General features: G+C 30.1%; 1 protein-coding gene across 1 annotated transcript; it reads left to right on the top strand.

Annotated features, from left to right (window-relative positions):
* The first annotated feature begins 1410 nt into the window (after positions 1–1410).
* LOC143235275 (26S proteasome non-ATPase regulatory subunit 11-like) lies at positions 1411–23334 on the top strand. Its single transcript, XM_076473247.1, has 6 exons — positions 1411–1562; positions 12567–12668; positions 13744–13868; positions 16071–16142; positions 18376–18433; positions 23223–23334. The coding sequence occupies exons 1-6, from the start codon at positions 1475–1477 to the stop codon at positions 23270–23272; spliced, it is 495 nt and encodes a 164-aa protein (XP_076329362.1). The 5' UTR covers positions 1411–1474; the 3' UTR covers positions 23273–23334.
* Positions 23335–23365: the final 31 nt, after the last annotated feature.

Below are 23365 nucleotides of genomic sequence, written 5' to 3'. Positions count from 1 at the left end.
TATCTTGCTATTGTATTGAATAGTTATTTTAAAAATTTGTCTTTGTTATATAGTATTTAGTACTCTATTTTTTTCACCTTTATTATCAGTATTCCTATATGTAAAAGGATTTTCTATTATATAACTCATCATGGTAAAAGAACACCCCAAGATGTGGCGGTGAGTGATGTTGTACGACTAATTGCCTTCATTCGAGCCAATCACTGCCAGTCGTTATTATTATGTGTTATTAAATTACGGAGTACTTTTCTCTTTATTCGTTGATTATTTCATTATCTATGTATTGTGTTATCATTGCTAAAGGGTTTAAGTTGTGAGTTGTATCTCATTTCTTAAGGGTTGTTTTATCTACGTTGTTCCTTATAAACAAAAGAAAGTTGATGTATTTCTTGACTACGTTTGAAGGGTGAAGTTAATTGGTTTCAAAGGTAAATTTAGTTGTTGGTCTGAAGACAAACTTGAAATAGAGAAGGGTGGAAAAGTAAAGTTTGGTATATCTAACATTTTATATCATGTTATTTTAATGTAGAATTTTTAAGTTCATTTACTTGCATAACAGATGGCCAAAAACCGTCCTGCTGATTTTATTCTAGCTGCCTTAGTTCTTTCATTGTTCTCTAGAGATAATACTTACTCAATCCATAGTTGGTATTACTCCACAAGGGTGTAGATGATTGCAGTGTTCTTCATTGGTAGAACAGGTGATATCTATGTTCAATGAAATGACCAATCATGTGGGTGGTGTTATGTACTAAAGATCAATCAAAACCTTCCCATTAAGTAAAACATTGTTTGTTATTTAGCACAAAAAGCTATCTGTGCTCTCTCTGCTCACCACGAATATGGAAATCCGGTTTCTAACGGTATAAGTCCACAGACGTGTCGTTGTGCCAACTGGGAGTTTCATTAGTAATCCGAGGGTCGCGGGTTCGCGCCCGCGTCGCGTTAAACATGCTCGCCCTCCCAGCCGTGGGGGTGTATAATGTCACGGTCAATCTTACTATTCGTTGGTAAAAGAGTAGCCCAAGAGTTGGCGGTGGGTGGTGATGACTAGCTGCCTTCCCTCTAGTCTTACACTGCTAAATTAGGGACGGCTAGCACAGATAGCCCTCGAGTAGCTTTGTGCGAAATACCAAAAAAACAAAAACAAAAAAAAAACAACCGAAATAAATGACTTGGTTGTTGTTGTCATGGCTACTGTTCTGTTTTTTTATTATTTTTTTGAACATTTTTGAAAGGAAATAACTAACGTCGATGAATATAGTTGGCTTTCATTATCTGTCAATTTTTAGTTCTTATATTTAGCCATTACTATTTCAAAAATATCGATAATTAATACTTTAACTCAATCTGTTATTTTATATCTTCAAAGTGTCGTAATTTGTACACCAGTGATTTTGGAGTTAGAATAAGTTCTTTATTAATTAAGGCGATCTGGTTGGAGAGTTTTGCAGATGGTGACGTTCAGTAAAAGATGGCGGGTGCTATAGAAGTTCTTGAAAGAGCACAAGATGTTTCTCGAACAGATAAACAAGCTGGCATTGATATGTATAATAAGATTGGTGAGTGTTAAACTGACGAAATAGATATTTGTAGATATTGTATATGTTGATGTCATCTTTAAACTTGTGATTTACTGTTGTTATCGGTTAAATCCAAACCACTTATTACGCTGAGTCACTGACTCAAACAGAACTCACTGCTCATTGTCAAACGAGTCGCGGTTCATTTGTAAGTTAACATAATTTTAAATACTAATCACACTACTAATGCTAGTATTAGCTCAAGTAAGTTATTATTACATTACTGATCCTTAGAATAATTGTGGTCTTAATTAACTTTAAGAAAAAGAGGGCTCACTCACTTTGTATTAAGTTTCAAATACAGTAAACTAAAAATGTAACATTTAGAAGTTGTGGGGGGTTTGATGGTAATAACTTATTCTGAAGTAAGAATATATGTAAGTGGTTTACATTTTGAGCATTCATTTGCATTGCTGTGAAAAGCATTTTTTAATGCAACTGAAGAATAGACTTTGATGAAAGATGGTCACAATATTGAAACCTGTGTTTAATTACCAAGAGGATTTGAATACTGAGAATAGACAGAAAAATTCTTGCATTACACATACAGAAAAGGATAGAATATGTGTGTGTATTTATATATATATGATTGATAATGATTCATATATAGCATTAGGATTGGTGTGTGTGTGGGGCCTTCCAATTGGGGGAGATTCACAAATTATAGGAGCCATAGGATGTTGCAAAGTAACTCCCACCCCCACACACAAAAAGATACATCCCAGGAAATCTAACAGAAAGTTTATTACAAAAATGTGTTTAATAATACACCTGTATATCTCTCAAATTAATTGCAACTGACAATTATTATAATTAAATTTCAAGACGTATCCAGTCTTGTTTTTCTTTCTGAACCTGTAGCAAATTAGTCTTTATTTCTCTTATATTTTGCAACCAAATGACAACTGATCAACTTATTTTCATAGAATGATATGCTAATGTATTATAGCTGTTACGGCAAAACCTTGGCTTCAGCTGGAATTTAACATTTCAGTTCTGTGAAAATAGTGTTAACACTATTGTTTATTATTATGCATGAGAAAACTCAAGAAAAAATTAAACAATAAGAGAAATTGTACATAAATATGAACATAATAATCATCAAGAATTGATATAACACTATTAATGTAGAGAAAACTCACTTGTAGAGAAATATATATGTAAAAGCAGCTCGTTTGGGTTGAGAAAAATTTTTAGGTAGAGGAGTGAACAATGTTTCGACCTTCTTCGGTCATCATCAGGTTCACAAAGAAAGAAAGAGGTAACTGACCACATGTTTGAAAGGGTTGTGTAACTAAGTGTCGGAATGTAGAGGGCGGGATTAGATGTTTGAATATATAATTTTATATTTATTATTATTTATTATATTATTTTTTAATATAGGTATAAAGGTGTTCCTTTGTATTGGTTTATTTTGGGCTTAAGTTGTTGTACAAGTAAGGCTTCTTTAATTTTGCATTTGTTTATGTTTGTTTCTTTATTTAGTATTTGAGTGTTTTCTATGATTATGTTGTGTTTATTTGACTTGCAGTGTTTGAAAACATGTGAAGGTGACTTATGTTCTTTAAATCTGGTTTCCATTTTACACCTTGTTTCTCCAATATAGAAGTTGTGGTAGTTATCACATTGTATTTAATAAATAATGTTGGTGTGATGTTTGTCAGTGTAGTTTTTACATAGTACAGACCTCAGTTTTGTGCCTGGTGTTTGAATAAATTTGGTATTAACTGGTATGTCATATTTTGTTACCAGTTTTTAATTACAATCTTGGTAAATACATAGCATGGGTATTCTCCAAATATGTAACATCAGCCAGCTTATTCATCAAAGACTTTTAATTTCAAGTCTAATCTTAATCAACTTAATCGTAAAGCCTTAATGGCCAGTTTCGATGTTATATCTCTCTTTACAGAAGTTTCAACCGCTGAAGCCTGCAAGATAGCCTTAGAACTCTATATCCGAGACCCTAACCCGTCTATAGACATTCCTTGTAACCAATTAGCAACCCTCATAGAATTCACCACGATGAAGACAAACTTCATGTTCAACAACCACAACTATATACAAACAAATGGCCAAAGCATGGGCAATCCAGTATCACCAGTTCTAGCCAATATTTTTATGACACAAGTTGAAAAACAAGCAATTAACACAGCATTACATCCACCACTACACTGGTATAGATATGTAGACGACCTGATTGCGGGATTCACATCTATCGAACACACACTTAATTTTTTCAATCACATTAATGCTATACATCCCAATATCAACTTCACATGTGAACAAGAAGGAAGCAATCAAATACCATTTCTTAACCTCAAAATTACAAGAACGAAACACAATTTAAAACAGAAATCCACGAAAAATCACCCATACTGTACTGTGCGTTTCTTGGGACTCAACACATGAAACAAAACAAAACTCAACATACTAAGAAACTAAATAAACACAGCCATAAAACTATGCTCACCTGATAAAATTAACAATGGATTAAACAAAATAAAACAATACTTCATCAACATCAATAAGTTTCCTCCACAAACCGTAGAAAACATTATATGCACATACCTAGACAAAAAGCAAAATCAACTAACAAAAGTAAATATACCCCACGATTTAAAAACTCACGAAACCATATACTGCTACATACCATATATTCCCGACATCAGCAGAAAAATAACCAACATTTGGCAAAAACTAGTAACAAAATATGACATTCCAGTTAATACCAAATTTATTCAAAACCCAGGCACAAAACTGAGGTCTGTACTATGTAAAAACTACACTGACAAACATCACACCAACATTACTTATAAAATACAATGTGATAACTGCCACAACTTTTATATTGGAGAAACAAGTTGTAAAATGGAAACCAGATTTAAAGAACATAAGTCACCTTCGCATGTTTTCGAACACTGCAAGTCAAATGAACACAACATAACCATAGAAAACACTCAAATACTAAATAAAGAAACAAACATAAACAAACACAAAATTAAAGAAGCCTTACATGTACAAAAACTTAAGCCCGAAATAAACCAATACAAAGGAACACCTTTATACCTATATCAAAAAATATAATAACTAATAAAAATAAATAATATAAAATTATATATTCAAACGTCTAAGCCTGCCCTCTACATTCCGACACTCAGTTACACAACCCCTTTCAAACATGTGGTCAGCTTCTGGTCAGTTACCTCTTTCTTTCTTTGTGAACCTGACGATGACCGAAGAAGGTTGAAACGTTGTTCACTCCTCTACGTAAAAAAGTTTTTCAACCCAAACGAGCCGTTTTTACATATATATTTGAGGTAACACCATCTCTAATGTTAACCACTAATAAGCATATATTTGTAAGACTTTAAGTGTGAAAACATTTAGGGGAAAGAGTGATAATGATGTAACAAGGTTTCACATTTTGTTGCATGCTTAGATTCAAAGAAATGACTTTTTCTTTCTAAAAAAGCTATATTTGAGGTCATAACAAAATATGTATCACTAGTAACTTTGGATGACAATTAAAAGGTGTTGCAAGACAGATTTAGAAAAGTTTGTATAATATCTTTGATTCACATTAGATACATTCTAGAAGAAAAGAAAAGGATAACAAAGAAGAATGACTAAGAACACAAAGAAGATTGAGGATAAATGGCACTATTTAAGAAGTTTAAATTGACTATCCTTTAGTATCTCAATGATAAATTTTTCAACTTGTAAGACAAAAATCAGGGTTTGGTTGCAGCACAGCAAGCCTAATATGTAGCTGTGTGTTTAACTACAAATAATAAATTGATGGATATGTTGGAAGATTTATAAAAATATAACTAGAAACGTAGTTAATAAAAGAAAAAAATACAAAAACCAAAAGACCTTGTTTTGAAACAGATAATAATGTTAAACTAGTAACAAGAATTGTTTTAATAATATTAACTACAAGCAAAATATTAAAATAGCTATTAAACTGGTAAGGAATACTAATAGCAAGGTTTACATTGAAGAGCATGTTTGGCTGAGCTTTTAAATTTTCTCTTTTGTTTTTACAAGAGAAGATAAAAGCAGTGTTCTATAGGAAATGTTGGAGTTGGTCTAAATCTTGTAGATGTTAACAGAAAGATACAAGGTTAAAAAATAAAACACTAGTGACATACATGGTGTTTTCTATGGTTTTAGGTTTTGTTAGTTTTAACAGTGGACAATTGTCCGAGGATTAGAGGGTTCTTGATGTCACTCATGTTTATAAAGGAATAATTTAATTTTTACTGCTTTTTTAACAGTGTTTAAATACTAAGCTAGAGTAATGAAGCAATAAATCACCGAGTGAATGCATAATGTTAATGATTGAAATCGCACGAGGTAAACTTGCATGCATTTCTTGCAGAGAAAATTATTTTTGCTTACATTTTCTAATATAACCTAATAAGTTTTGAATTTTTATTTATAGTTATTTTTATAAATATGCAGAGGGTTCTTGATGTCACTCATGTTTAGAAAGGAATAATTTAAATTTTTACTGCTTTTTTAAATTACTTTGTTTTTATGTGGGCTTTTTCACTCAGTCCAATTTATTATGGTAAACAAACAAAAAGTATTGAATTAATCGTGCAAGACTAGCTCTCATGCATTACTTGCAGAGGAAATTTGTATTTATCTTTTTTACTTACAATTTCTAATGTAACCTAATAAGTTTTGAATTTTTATATTTTGGTTACTTTTACAAACATAAGTAAAAAATATATGGAAAAACAAGGTAATTTTGTACTCAAATTAAAATTTGAATTATAAACCACATTTTTATACAATTTATTGATATATATTTACAATAACTTTGCTTAATTAAATTTTGAATGTAATTGCAAAAGATTGTGACATGCTTACTTTGACCTCTCACTATGCACATGGGTTAATTGGATAGCACTTGTAGGTTGGTTGAATGTTAGAAAGTAACAGGTTATTAATAATAGTAGAGTCAAACTAAACCCTGTTTAATATTGGAGGTAGGTCTCTGGTCATCACTTGGGTCTTTGTTGTTTTTTGTTATTAATGATATTCATAGAGGAATAATTAGTGAATAATCATTATTTAATGAAAACGTTAAACTCTTGTGTATTTTTAGCTGTATTGACAATGACTTGGATCAGTTGGACAAAATGTTTGGCAAATGACCTTTAATTATAGTGAGTGAAAGGTCATACACTTGAATTGTGAATTAGTTAGGATAAACATTTACTATAGATTTTATGTGACTGAAAAGGAATTTGGTTTAATGATGGATAAGCTGCTTAAACTATTGAAACAATGTTTAATATTTAGCAGTAAAGCTATTACAATTTTGAGGTATCCTTGAACATCCATTCTTGAGAAAAGTAAAAATCCAAAACAATCCTTTATCCTCCAGAAAATTATCAATGCCACCTATTGAATTTCTACAAAGTGCTGGTCTGGTCTACTGCCATTGCCATTCCTTCAATGAGTCAGTCACTATATTAGAAGAATAAAACTGTTCTAACTTTTGTTTTTGTATTCCAAATCTCTTATTTCTAAAGGTTTTTGATATTTTTTAATAACTATATCCAGATTTTTAACAAAACATATAGACAAAGTTTTACTCGGTCTTTTAGACTCATTGCAAATTCCTGAAAAGAAAGTAAATATTAATCTCACAGTATTTTCAAGATGATCATTTCCACTGTTGTTTATATTAACTATTCCATATACTAATAACATAAAAATAAAATTGTATTTTCCAGATTTTATACTCATGTAATTTCATTCTGTTATCTTCAGAGCATGGCATAAAGAAATCAGAGGCCTTCATCTTATCAGTGTCCATCAAAAGATTGTAAACTTCAGTGAAATTAGTTTTTACCTTTTATTCATAAAAAATATTAACCTCTTTGTAAGATGACCTTTCCATTCCTGGAATTATTCTGGTTGCTTTCCACTGAATTCATTTCAGATTTTCTTAGAAAATGGAGACCAGATGTGAAGATATAAATGTCTCTTACTTGTAATCAGTATGTTTATAAATGTATGTTGAAATTTTGTTAGCTTTTCTCCTTATAACAAAATTCTTTGTTAGTGGATTGAGTACTTTATTCACCAATCATATTGAAATTTTGTTTTCTGTCACACTGTTGATTGCAATCATATTTATATTGTTTTTTCTAACCCAAAATGCGTTACCTTTCATTTACTATAATTAAAGGCCATTTGCCAAATATTTGTTAGACTTATGAAATAATTCAGCCTTTATTTTGTGCTTCAACATTCTCAGTGCAGCTAGAAATATCCAGTACTTTAATGTAATCAGCAAACTTCCCATAATCTAGGTAAAAAGTTAAATGTTCAAATATATAGAACAGAGAGACCATGCTGGAACCAAAACCTCATGGAGAAATGGGAGTAATAATATACAAACAGTACAACAAAAAGCAATTATTTATGATTCTCTTTAAATGATTATTGAAGTAAATTAAAAATAAGTTTTGTTTCCCATTTGCTCTCAGAATATTTAGTTCAAATGGAGAAGATTGTGTATCCTTCAGTATTTAATCTTGATTTATGATCATCTGTGTTGGGATTGAAAGTCAAAGCTCAAAATTCAGTGTTTAAACAAAATAGCATATTTGACTAGAGAACAAAGAGCTTTACAGCAATAGTTATTGTAGCATGAGAAGAAAACAAAAACGTTATTGATACTTTGTCATTGTTCTCATCTAGGTGCCATATTTGAGCAGATGTTTGGTTACATTTTAAATAAAAAGTTTGACCGAGATAGATGAGACTTGGTAAAATCATTGTTAGTATGGTGTTAACATTCCTACCAAACATCAAAATCAGTGGATATTAGTATGGCGTTAACATTCCTACCAAACATCAAAATCAGTGGATATTAGTATGGTGTTAACATTCCTACCAAACATCAAAATCAGTGGATATTAGTATGGCGTTAACATTCCTACCAAACATCAAAATCAGTGGATATTAGTATGGTGTTAACATTCCTACCAAACATCAAAATCAGTGGATATTAGTATGGTGTTAACATTCCTACCAAACATCAAAATCAGTGGATATTAGTATGGCGTTAACATTCCTACCAAACATCAAAATCAGTGGATATTAGTATGGCGTTAACATTCCTACCAAACATCAAAATCAGTGGATCTTCAGATTGAAGATGATGTGGATGATCCAGATTTCATGTAATTTGTAAAAATTTCATATGTGTCAATTTAAATTATTAATCTTATGACATTTATCTGTGATTTTTTTTTCCATTCCTTGCTATATTTTTCCACTTTTTTGGAATATATGTATCTTTAACTAAATTTTTTTATTTCCTAAATCTGTTTCACTCCTAACTCAGTATCCAAATTCACTAATGATGAATCTTTTGTGGCCTAAAAATTGGCTTTATAAAAACAAAAACTAAAATTTCATTTGTTGTTGCCTTTATATGTAACATAATATAAAATAATTATTTGATAATCATTCCCCAAAATGTTGGCCTACTTCAACTCTTGCAACCATATCCTCACCAGTGGTTAATAATACATCTAAAATGTTATTTCTTCTCAGTGTTGCTCTTTGATCACTTCTGTTCAGAACCAACCTAGATCACTTCTGTAAATCTGACTGTACAATCCCAGTTTGTTTGAAATTAATTCCCATATTTGTTGCTTAACAATGCTGATTTCATTACATAGTTTCTCAGTGACCTTACATCTGTCTCATCAGGTGACTTTTAACAGTTATCAATTTAGAACTTTTTTTACCTTTGAAACCTTTGAACTCTTCACCCTTTTTATGTTAGCAGTACTGTCAGGATTAGTTTGTCCCTTGTATTAAAAAAACAAACAAAAACTTCCCCTCTTCTTAAATGTCTTCATTATTAAGTAATTTATAGCCTGAAATCTTATGATAATTCTCTAAATCTATCCATATTTCAGTAATTCTCATAATATAATATTTCATTTGAGCTAGAGCTCTGAATTTAATCACTTCTGTCTTGTTGTATCTAACATGTTTAGATCTCACTCATTTTTTAACTTGTTATGCTCATAAACGGCTATTTCCAGATTTTAGCTTCTCTAGTTATTGTATCAGTTTCCTTATTTCCTGTTTCCCACACTTCTATGTTGAAGTTTTACTTGTGTTTGGAAGTGCATTATGCTAATATGATAGTAAATTGACCAACAAATTTATAAGCATCATGATGTGACAACACTCTTTAAGCCTTTGCATCTTTTGTCTTTGTATTGTACAATTTAGTTTATAAACCCTGTGTACTTAACTGTAGATCATACCTGAAGAAGATAGACCAAATGTCCTATTGAAATATGTACTATGTTACCCAAAATAAAAGCCACTTCATTATGCTTATAAGACATTGTCTGTCAGTTTACTATTACATTGAAATTTACTGTTTTTTAACTTTATTTCCTGTGTACCTACCATATAATTATATTTTAACTAAAATTAATCATTTTCACAGTTTATGTATTAATCTAACTTTAAAATCACCTATTAACAAATATTTATTATTAGTTACCGATATCATAATATGACATCCATTGCTGTATATCTTCAGTTACATGTAATTAACTGCTAACTTTGGTTATGTGTATAGAATTTTCATCAACTACCAAACAGCAGAAAAAAGAATCATAAGATAAATTATTCTTTGTACTTAACTAACATGTGGTAATTCTTTATTTTAGAACAATATTTAATATTTATAGTCATAACCTAGTATTACTTCTTCAAACCAACAATAAATTACAATGTCATAACTTTGAGCTTAGCTATACCCACAGCTATAATACTGTTATACTGACTGTTATTAGCTAATCTGACTGTATAATATACTAAAGTAACTAATATAAACTTTAATGACAATAGTTATTTTTCTAGAAAATTTTGTAATTTTAAAAACTAAAAGTATCTTTAATTGCTTTGTATCAGAGCTTAGAAATATATTCGTTACTCTGTTGTGACTGAATATTTAAATTCTTTATACTTGCTTTTCATAGATCATGGTTGCCAGAAATGTGTACTAATATAAATTTTCCAATAATAAGCACAGTTAAATGTGTGCAACCTTGAAGCTTATGTGTTATGTTGTATCTCATAATTGACCCTTGTTGCAGTAATGTAGTAATATAATTTGTTTTGTAATTTTACTTATCCATTTAATACAGTAAATTATGTGTGTGTACATTAGGTTAGAGAAAATTCCAGTTGACACTATTTCCTTATAACTTAAAAACATGACAGTGAAATGTTATAACTGTTAGAATGAGAGGATATTTCAAGGGTCATTTTTTATGTCTGGATTAATATTAAGGTGATCCCAATTGTATGAAAGAAATAGTTTAGGGAAGATAGAAAATGATGGTTTGGTTTCTTTTATTTTGTGGAAAAGTGTAAAATATGTTGTGAACATTTTTTTATAAAAACAAAACATTATTCTTAACAATATTTTATATTGTTTTTGTTACATTGTTAACTTACCAGATGCTCCCCACTAATACAGTGGTAAGTCTATGGATTTACAGCGTTAAAAATCAGGGGTTTGATTCCCCTCAGTGGGCTCAGCAGATAGCTCAATGTGGCTTTGGTGTAAGAAAAACACACAAAAACTTACCAGATGAAGTTTTTTGATAAATATAAAGCCTCTACCATATTGAATGAGAGCATCCATAATAATTCTATCTTTAATAAGGTGCAGTATTAGACATTAATTAGTAAGCTAAATTCTTATGGGGTTGAAAAAAGTGGATTGTGGTAGGAAGAAGAAAAATACAACTAATAATTTTTCTTGCTTGTAAAATGTAACCAATGGAGTTTATCAGTGAATGTTTTTTAAACAATTGTAGTTTTATTATTTATATTAATGATTTGTATAGTTTCATGCAGAATAATATTCCCATGTTTGCTTTTAATACTAATGGACCAGAATACCAAAGATGGTTTTGTAATATTCATACATGTAAAGATGTGCACTTGAGGTGGGAAAATTTGAAATATATTTTGTCGAAAGAAGCATTGGGTTTTGAAAAAAAAAAAAAAAAAGTAGAACTTGGGCTTAATTCATTATGAAACCCTTAATCCTTGTGTTTATATGTTCAGTTGTAATGAGAGTAGCAGTTTTTGTTTCTAGTTAATTTAATTTTAAAGCTAATATTGTAATTTTAGACTTAGCAGTATCCACAGTGATAAAAGTTAAATATCTTAGTGAATGGACCAGAATGTGAGAGATGATTACTCGGAGGTATCAGATTATTCATTCATGGTGAGGAAGTTTATTCAGGTGCTGAAATTGTTTGGTTAATTTGCTTGTAGATAGTTATTTAAGCTCTGGGAATAAAAATGAAAAAGCTCTTAAATGTTAGTTCAAGAGTTTCAAAACATAGACAGTATTTTTCACACCACAAAACAATATTTATAGTGGTAATAGTTTTTTTTTCATGAAATATTCAGTATCAAAATAAGCATTTTGCTAAGTATTTATAATAACAGTAACTTTGAAGGAACTTTGTTGTTCTAATTTCACCACTATCTATTCATGACATACATTATTCCTTAAAAATATCATTGTTACAGTATGTAAATGTGCAGCTTAAAACCATGTGAAATTAATAAAGACTAGTGTCACATGACATTGAAGGAGGTTTACAAATTTTAGTGAAGGAGTTAAAAAACTGTCAAAATAAGCTTAATTTCACAGTTTGTTTCTATTGTACTGAGTTGATTGCATGGATTACATCAACCCAAAGGTAAGTTTCTGAAATTCCCCAATAAAAGGGATTTTTTTTTTAATCTGAACTTATTCTATACTATTATTTGATGAAATTTATTGAACCATCTTAGCTGATGAAGCATGGGTTGGGAACTCAGCTAGTCAGAATATGGTAGTGTTATCTTATATGAGCTTAATATGTTTCACTCTAATTTTTTTTTTTTTTGTAGTATGTTCTCAGGATGGTGTTGGAAATGATGAAGCAATTAAAGTCAAGGAACAGAGTATTTTGGAATTGGGTCAACTGCTGAGTAAAAGTGGAAGGGCAGAAGGTAAGGTTTATTTGTTATTAAAGTTTTAAGTTCATCAGATAGTTGACCAAATTGTTAATCTGCTCACTAGTTATACCCGTAAGTCATTGGTGTAAAGGTTGTTTGCTTAAAGTTTATGGCAGTATTTTTTTAAAGCTTTGAAAAATATTTGATCATGAAAAAGGGCATTTAAAGTTATTTTGATGAAACAGAATCGATTTTGTGAGATAAAGCAGTAATGTGAAGCATATTTCTTTGTTATTGACTAGAGAATTTTTATTTTCTTTGATTGTTTTAAATGCTGAACTGGAAGTAGACCTTTAAAAATGTAAACAAGAAACTATAATAATATAGTCCAATATGAAATACAACTTGTTTTTACAACTGTTATTACTTTATTAACCTGAATAGTTTAATTCAAGATAAAAAGAAAATTAACAATTATAGTGCAATGTACAATTTAGTTTTATATAGAAACCAAATCTACAGTGTACATGTGTAACGAATTATATTTAACTCTTCTGAATGTGCAGTTAATAAAATTTTGGAAAATAGTTTTGTTAAATGCTTTAATCTCTAATGGTTCAATGTAGTTTTAGTTTCATGGAATGTGCTATATCTCTATGACAATACATGTGTTAAAGTATATCTAATTAGAAGTAGTTACAGCTCTGCAAAAGAAAAAAAATTTCAGAAGGTAAAAACAATTGCAAATAGATGAAAAGGCAAAAACTTAGTTGTTATTGTGTTAATATTGTACATGGCTTTAACTCATTAAAATAATAATCATATAGTAGTCAAGCTTGAAGTATATTTATTTATCTTATAATAGTTATTCATTATTACCCAGTAATTTGGGTATTGTTTGGTTTGAGAAAATAGAATTAAACCAAACATAAAGTAACTATTATGTTCTCAAGTTAATTATTGCAGGTCAGGCTTTTCACATTGATACTAATTATGTTTTAAGGAGGCAATAAGCAATATGTGGCATATGAATAACTTAGGAGTTAAAATAGCCTTTGTGATTTTACTATACAAGTATGGTTAGTGGGGCCATTGGAAGTTAGATGAATATAATTAATTTCTTTTGCAGAACTTGGAGAACTCATTAGATCAACACGTCCATTTCTGAACAACATCAGTAAAGCCAAAGCTGCTAAGTTGGTTCGAGCTTTGGTTGACATGTTCCTTGACATGGAGGCTGCCACTGGATTTGAGGTAATTACTAAAGTACATTGCAGTTACCACAGTTGAAGTGAATTCCGATATGTTTTCATTGTTAAGTGTATATGCTTTTCTGAGAAGATACTTTAATTCAGTATTTCTTACCTACACATCAGCAAACTTGTGTTTCAGTTTATTTACTGTAATATTTGTTAATTATAGAAGTGTTATTCAAGATTAAACTGAAATAATGATTCATCAGAATGTAGAAAAAAATTATTTGGCTGTTTGTTTTGTTGAACCATGTAATTTATTCTTCACAGTTTATAAACTTATCTTTTATGAAGAAGTTATCTAGTATTGATAAGGCAATTTTTCACTTGTCTAATTAATTTTATGGTTTGATATCTGGTTCAAACTAAAACATTTGTGAATATTTTAATAACAACTAGCAACCAAACCATAGAATCTAGCTTGTTACAAAAATTGTTGGATAACTACAGTGTGTAATTTTCATGCCAGTCACTCCTGTCAATATTAAAAATGCTTGTGATTGGGTTTTATAGTTATTGTTTTATTGGTTTAGATAAATGTACTGACTAATGAACATGCTGCTAGATGTTATTGTATCTTAGAAAATAGTTTAAAGATATTGAAAATATTTTGTAGCCACATCATTTTACTGGTGCTATGTAAAGAAATCTATACAAAGATTGACACATATCCTTGGAAGAATATTTACCACTCTGCAGTGTAACCAGAATGTGTCTTCACTTTAGTACTTGTTCCACTCTTGTAATATAGAACTTGTTTCCATGTAGTATGAAGAGTTATTACTAAAACATTTAAGTTGTTGGATCTCACAATAACAACAAACAGAATTTGGTCTAAAATAAAGTATAACTTTTTTTTTCTGCTACAAGTATATATTGCACTAATAAAGTGTACTAAAATAGTTTTTATTGTAGAATTTTTAATCACATTTAGGTTGGTTTATTCATTGTTAAGCACGAAAAGCTTTATATGCTCTACCTAATTTGAATATGAAAATCAGATTACAGCATTATAAGCCCCCCAGACTTGTACTGATCCACAGGGAGAGAAGTGTACTTAGGTTGTTATATCTTTTATCTCCAAGACAAAGCGGTTATCAGGACCTCAGTTTTTTTTTTGTTTTATTGGGCAATAAATTAAAATTATGCAACCAACAGTTTGAAATTATATTGTATAAAATTGGTGATTATGCAACAAAACTTAAACATATTCAAGTATTATCTAAAATAGAAACATCTTAATAACAGTTGAGAGGATGTTAGTTGTGGTTACCGCATTTGCACTATCAATACCAATTTACCACTTATTTTTTGTGCAAACATTATTCATACTCAGAAATCTTATGGCAGGCTGTTAGTCAAGAGTATCTTGTTGGCAGGCTTCACTTGCCAGCTGCTGAGTTACAAGTTATAAATGTGGTACCATATACCTAAGTTTTACTTTAATAAGTTTATAAATTTATACTTGAAGTAATGCAGTCAACCGTTATGTAGTCATGTGTAAATTGTATAAAAACGTGTTCACCAGCCGTGTAATCACTTTAAAGCTGTTCATAAAACAAACCGTTAAAGGCAGTCTGACTCGAGTCTCTAAATTAGATTGGTTTTGCACCAGTATGTGTAATCAAATAGATCCATGTAACAGATGCATCCATTTCTAGATCACACCAGCTTCATCTTTCATGTAACAGACACATACACTTGTAGGTCAGACCATTTTTATCTCTCATGAAATAGGAAAGGTACATTCATGTAACATCCACTTCCAGTGAGATCTTGTAACAGATATATTCACTTCTAATCAGATCAGTTTCATCCCTCATGCAGAACGTTTCACTTGTGCCTATTTGGTTTTGCATGAAAATACATTTGACTTCAGTGTGTGTATACAAGTATATTTCACATCAATTCAAACATCAATCCATTCCCACCACATCCAGGTGTATACCTACCAGCACTAAACCACTTTAAATATTGCTCACTGTGTAAATTAGTTGTGTATAAATCAACCTTCATTTATAGACAATCTACTTTTTATTATATCCTGACTGTAAGACAGTTTTGATTGGACAATTGTATAACCTACATACAATCTGCCTTTATATAGTCACTGTTATTTTTATTGTTATCAATACTTATCATTATTTGAAGTTACTGAAACAACTAAAAAATGAGATTGTTGTGACATATTGTGACATTTCAGGTTGAATTGTGTAAGGAGTGTATAGAATGGGCAAAGCAGGAAAAAAGAATATTTCTTAGACAGTCTTTGGAGGTAAGATAAGTGTTATTCAAATTAAATGTGTGTGTGTGTGTATACTTTTTTTTGTCTACAGTTATTATGATAAGAAGTAAGTGTAAAATGACATGCCTGTTTATACCATGTTGTTATATCAGGGTGTATATGCATCCTTGAAAGTCTTTCAACTTGAGAATGGAATTTCAAAAGCTTGAACATGTTTGAAAAGGGGTCTTTTTTTCAAAAGTACTTGAAAGTATTATAATAACCAAATATATTGTCATATCTGATTTTAATGTATGTTGCAGAGTTAAGTGCAATAAATAGTCTTTTTTTTCTTTTTAGTCTAATATGTTGAATGAATAAATATGAATTTTATATTATTTCAGTGGAAGTTAATTGATTTTGATATAGATTTTGGCTTCCAAAAAGTTCTTCAAATTGATCTGAGTAATTAAATATGAACCATGTTATATTAAAATTTGCTGCATTTAAGTGGTATGTTTTTTTTTTAAACATTGACATGGGTTTGATGATTCTTTTTGATTTATGAAAATTAGAAATTAGTGTTCAGTTTTTCATTGTTCTACAATTAAGTTTAGTCAGAAGTTATTTAAATGTAATTTTGGCCATGCTAATATATTACAGTATTTCTAAGAGTAAATTGTTAGATCACATAAACACTAACTAGGCTTATGTGTTAGAATTCAAAGAGATTCATATAAATCCATTTGTAGGTCAGACCAGCATTATCTCATGTGTAACAGAAATATCCACTTGTAGGTTAGACCAGCTTCCTTCCTCTCTCTTATGTAACAGAAATATCCATTTGTAGGTTAGACCAACTTCCTCTCTCATGTAACAGAAACATCCACTTGTAGGTTAGACCAGCTTCTTCTCTTATGTAACAGAAATGTCCAATTGTAGGTTAGACCAGCTTCATCTTTTATGTTACAGAAATGTCCACTTATAGGTTAGACCAACTTCATCTCTTTTGTAGCAGAAACATCCAGTTGACCAGCTTTATCTTCTTCTTGTAATTAGACCAAATTCATCTCTAATGTAGCAGATAGTTCTTAGTTTAATAAAGCCAGTATCTTTCCCACCCACATAATCCTGAGATTGAGTATGCTTGCAGACAAGAGTGATTTTTTTAATCATATTTGGTTTGGAGTTATTTAAAGAAAGATATAATTTGTTAAGAATTAGAAGACAGGCACTAGTATTGGAGGTATTATTAAATAGTGTGACTAGATACTAGTGTATAATATTGAGGAAATACAAGTTTTTTTCTTATAAATATGCTTAATGCACAGGGAAATGTTATAGGTGATTGAACCCTCTTGCAAGTCTTCTTCACTTTGTTACTTCAGGAGCTTCATTTAATAATATCAGTTGTTTTCCCTCTATGTCAGTTATCCTCATTTTTGCTGAGCTTTTTTGATTTTGTCATGTCTTTTGTTTTTGTTCTTGCCAAGGAAGATTTTTCCTTCTTGCAGTGTTTTAAACTATTTTTAGCTTTACTGAAAATTTTAATTTAGAATTTATTACATAAACAATGTTAGAAACATTCACTTAATGTTGCAGTGACTTAATATTGTAAATATACCATCTTTTAATATGTATGTTAACCAATATCTGAAGTCCCTGATTTATTCTATAATGGTATTGAAAGAGTTGCTGTAAATATAATCATTTATTTTGATACATTTAATGTAAAATCCCGAGTTTAGTGGGATTTGATCATGGCTTCCACATAAGAGTTGAGCACTGTAACTGCTGAGTCACTCTCACTCCCAATGTTAACAAGTAACAACTTAAAATATCATGGCACTTTTGTTCTAAGAACCTGAGACTTAAAGATCTAACACTTTAACCACTGAGTGAATCTGAGCAGTATCAACAGACAGTGACTTCATTATATATATATATATATATATATATATGTATGTATGTATGATTCTGATAGTGAAAAACAATTATCTCATTGATGGTATATAACACCAAAGACGTGGTAATTATTTTTGTTATGACATATAAGATTACAGTTGTCAGAGAATAATCTCTCTGTATGATATGTAACAATGAAGTTGACAAAAATTGATTTCTTGTGTACTTTAGAATACTAAACTTGACAAAGAATCATAAGTTGTTGGTTACTAACAAATGGAGAATTTTAACATTGCTATACACTTGCTATAATTTTTTTCTTTTGTATTTATTTCATTATACGAGAGATGTGAAGTACATGAAATGTTTTTGTTTGTAGGCTCGACTAATAGCCTTATATTATGACACAGGAAAATACACAGAAGCTTTAGAACTTGGTAAGGGAAAAACTTTTAGTTTTAAGTTTATTTCATGTTTGTACATTTTTTTTATCTACATAAGTAGAATATTCTGTTCTAATTACAAACTTGGTCAACTAAATTAATGATGTGTGTGTGTGTGTGTGGTGTTCACATTTATATGAAATTACTATCCACACGATAATTTCATGTTTACAACTGAATTAACTCTCAGCATGGGCTCAGTCACTTTGACCAACCACGTACTCATTTAAAGTCTGTTTTTTTTAGATTTAATACTTCTAACTTCCAATATAGTGTGTATATCGTCACAAAATTTGGCAGTGTTTCAGTTAATGTTAGTCTTTCACATGCAGAAATCATGTTTTTTAGTGAAGTATTTGTTATAAACTAAAATAAAGATTTGTGCATGAATATGTTGACTATTTGTTTTGAATGAGCAGTGTAAGAAATAATTTTCATGTTAAGATTAAAAATGTGTTTTTCACCTAAAAAAATCTCATATTTCCTTTGTGTTATCTTTAAAAACCTCCTAGATACGTTTCATACTTTTTCAATAAAACTTTATATTTTATCTGTTCTTTTCTGTACCCTGTCTCAAAAATGGATTGGTTAACTTGACTGATTTTATAACCACCAAGAAAAGCATGAAATCTAAATTACTTTTTTTTTTTTCCTAGAATGATTTCAGATTGTAACATGAAATTACATTTGTTTATCGTAAGTAGCTTTAAGCTCGGAACATTTTACATTTGTTTACATCTAAATTTTATTGTTGTCCTCTAGCAATCACAATTTTTCTGGCTTTCTACCTAACTAATAAGAACCATTGCAAATTCATCCAAGCTACTCATGGTGATTCCTGTGTGAACTACAGTTGTATTATAAATGAAATTGACAATTATGTATTCAGAACATAATGTAATACAATATGTCATTTGATAGATTAAAACCTTGGCTTTCTGTTAGTTACAGATAATGTAGAATTAAACATTAGAGAACTATTACCAAATCGTGAAAGAGAACATGTGACAGGTAATCAAATAAAATTGAAAGCTATAAAAATATAGTTTGTCTGAGCAATGATGATTTTATAGCAAGTAGTTTACATTTAATTTCTTTCTCTTTGGATGGATGGTGGATAAAATAGAAAAACCAAGATGCCTAAAGAAAATGTCATATGTCACAATAGGGGAAGTTCAGGATTCTTTTTTATATTACTTTTTAGAATTAAAACTTGTATTAAAATGTTAATTATTAGTTAATATTTTATACTATACTTATTTGGTATAGCATAAACAAAACATTTAATAACATTTTGAATGTAAGGTACTAAAGCCTTGTGTCTTGCACAATAAAGGATATCCACAGCACTAGGGTTAAAAAAACCATTATAAATAGCTTAAGGCCCAACAGCCTATCAGAGAAAAAAATCAGTTTTATTTATTAAATATTCATTTGATTAATTTAAAACTGCATGAAGCTTGTTAATTCCTGTATTTCTTCTTTCAAACTTTGATTATATTTAAATAATAATAAATATCCAATTAAAATAAACTAAAAACAATACATGGTCATGGAACTGTACTTTTTATATGTGTGTGTGAGAAATATAGTTGATATGTGTTAAAAGTTTATACTTACAGAATTAAGGAAAAATAGTTGTATGTTATTTCTGTGATATTCTAGATGTTTTAATTCTATAGTTCAAATTTAACTGTTGCATTCTTATCTGTTCTTTTTCACTACATATCAAATTCTGATTAGTAAACATTATGATCTAAATATTTTGTAAGTGGTCCCATAGTGGGAATGCTGTAAGTCTACAGGTTAACAAAACTACAGCCAGGGCTCAATTACCTATAGTGGACACAGTCTTGGAAATATGCACATTTCTCAAATGATCATATGTATGATTGATAGCTACAAGTTGCTGCTTTTAAAAGTGGATACTTTCTTATATATAACAATTATTTTAAAATGGACTCTTAGATCAATGGTCATATTTCCAAATGGCTGGATTTATCTAAAAAGGTAAATCTTTCTCAGTTTATGCATAATGGATTGTTCAGCTCTTTTTTTGATGTGTGTTTTCTGAAAATGATGTTCTATGGACTAATTAGATCTCTTCATGTTAAACTGAGTATGGCCTAGTTGATGATGTTCTGGACTGTAGGCCTGAGATTCCTTTGGTTTCATCTCTCTATTACCAAAATAAAAAATGATTGTGCTCTGAACTTTTGAGCCATGGATGGGACAGTCAAATACCACTATTTTGTCTGAAAATAGTAGTTCAGGAATTGCAATAGATGGTGTTGATGAATAGCTGCTGTTTCTCTAGTCTGTTTAAAATTTACGGTTGACTAGTGAAGGTAGCTTTCAACTAGGCTTTATGTTTCTTGCTTAAGTTTGTGTTTTATGGGCTAACTTTGTCCTTTCAATTTTTTTATTGTTGTTCAAGTTTGTATGTCATTAACTGATCACTTTCCTTAATGCTTTGTTTGAGAGACTAATCATGTTCTTTCTAATTGTGTTTTTTTTTTTTTTCAAGTTTGTTTGTTATAGACTGGTCAAGATTTCCTATTGTATTCAAGTGTGTACATTACAGCCTTGTCAAATCCTTTGGCATTGCTCAAGTTTTTATATTATCCTACCTGCTTGTGAAACTCTTGTTTTTCAAAGTTTGTTAATTTTCATGCTTGGCTCTCACAGTTAGTAAATAACTTAGTAACATCTATGTGTTAATGGACTACCTTGACTTTTGTAATTATCAACTGTATTGTAAACTGGTTAGAGAAATTTTGAATCAAATATATGGTTGTCAATTCCATACACTACTCTAATTTCTCTTTTGTCATTTATTAACAAATTTTGGTTATGGACTGGGGATTATAATAATATAGGTGTTGTTTGCTATGGATTACATTGTCATTCCTATAATATTTCCGTTTATGTTGAGTTAGATTCCAGTTAAAAATGTCACAACTTTTTACTTCAGTCATCAGTGTTTTTATTTTTTCCTGTTCCTGTTAGTTTTACACCCTCTATTTCTCGTCAACACAAATTTGTGTCATTCTCTTTGGGGACTTATTTTCAGAAGTTGTGAGCAGATATTCTCATTCTGGAACTAAACGTTTCAAACATAGCCTGATAATTATTTATTCAGCTTTCACCTACCTTGTATCATGAAATTCTTACCATAGAGAGCATCTTTTGTCAATTAGTATTTTATAGGTAGACTTTTCTTAACTCCCTGAAAGAAATGGAAAGATGGTAAGCCTTTTGGAAAGGGTTTGATATATGTTTTTGTATGTTTGTTTGTTTTTATTTTCATTACTTAATTTTTAGTCATGTTCTGAATGTGTCTGATATTCATACATTAGGATATGTGTTTTGTTTGTTTTTTTTGCTTGGTCTTTATTAGACTTCTTCCATATTTTCTTTGGTATCTTGGCCTGGCATGGCCAGGTGCTCAACTTGTAACCTGAGAGACGTGTTCAAATCCCCATTGCACCGTACATGCTTGCCCTTTCAGCTGTGAAGGCAATATAATGTGAGGGTCAGTTCCACTATTTGTTGCTAAAAGAATTAGAGTTGGTGGTGGGTAGTAATGACTAGCTGCCTTCCCTCTAGTCTTACACTGTTAAATTAGGGATGGCTATTGCAGATAGCCCTTGTGTAGATTTGTGCAAAATTGAAAAAAAACAACAACAATTCTTTGGTCTTTCTTTTATTATACATTTGCTGTTGTTTTCTGTACTGACTGGAGCTTTCTTGCTGGTTAAAGACATGTTTTGATGTATCTTGAAGTGTTGGTTGTGGGTGTTAGTAGTTGTTAGATGATTGGTACTTCACCTTTTCTTCAGAACACTTACATTTCTTTACCTAGTTGTTCAAGAGAAGGAATAACTATATATTAAGTGATGAAGGTGATTTATTTTGATACCTCAATCATAATTTTAAAACTTGTTTATTCATTCTATTCCTAAAAATAATTTAGTAAAAACAGAATAGGTTGGCATTTGATATAAGTAGTAGTTTTTATGTCCAGTGAAGGCGTAGTGATATTTATCATCCATAACAGGCTAAATCCTCTGAAAAAAATGTTCTGCATCTTAACATTAAAAAACATCTCCTGGTGAAACTTGCTTAAAAGTCTTTATTTATCTAACATATCAAATATTATGTCACCAATGTAATTGCCTATTAAGATGAAGAATGTATTTTACACTAACAGTTTAAAGAAAGCAGAGCATGACCTAATTATTATTAATTACACAATGTTTTAGAAACTTGCGTTCTATGATCTGTAATTATATTGAAATGCCAGACCATATAATATGTATCTACTTATTTTTTGTTCAGAGCTACATAGTAAATAATATAAGTAATTCCTTGCCTTTGTAAAATATGAAATAATTGTTGTTTGTTTTATCTTAGAAACTTATATTTTAACTAAAAGGGTTTTTCAGTGCTTGGGAACTGGATTAGAACATTTTCTTGTCCAGATGATATTTGTTGTAATATGTTTGGGGGAATGTATAGCATACATTTGAGATTAAGTTGCACACCTTTGAACATGGGCAAATGTTCTTTGAGTGCTAGAAACTTGTTTAATTTTTATTGTTTATTCTGTGGGGTAAATTAAAACCTTGGATAATTGGTGAAATGTTATGTTTGGAATATAAAAGTTGAAACTTAAACTGATTAGTTTGTTTTATCTGCTGAAAGTGTGTTAAACTGCTTATTAATGAAGAAGACAAAAGTTGACACATTAAATTAATTCTCAAGTTATTTTTAATTCTAGGCAGTATTCTCCTGAAGGAGCTGAAAAACTGGATGACAAAAATCTTTTAGTAGAAGTTCAACTTCTGGAAAGTAAAGTCTACCATGCTCTCAGTAACTTACCTAAAGCAAGGTAAAATATTTTTAGTAAGTTGCCAGTCTTTT

The sequence above is a fragment of the Tachypleus tridentatus genome, chromosome 12 (assembly GCF_004210375.1).
Source record: "Tachypleus tridentatus isolate NWPU-2018 chromosome 12, ASM421037v1, whole genome shotgun sequence".
Lineage (NCBI taxonomy): Eukaryota > Metazoa > Arthropoda > Merostomata > Xiphosura > Limulidae > Tachypleus > Tachypleus tridentatus.
The sequence above is the reverse complement of the archived record's forward strand: the minus strand, read 5'-3'. Positions and strand labels throughout refer to the sequence as shown.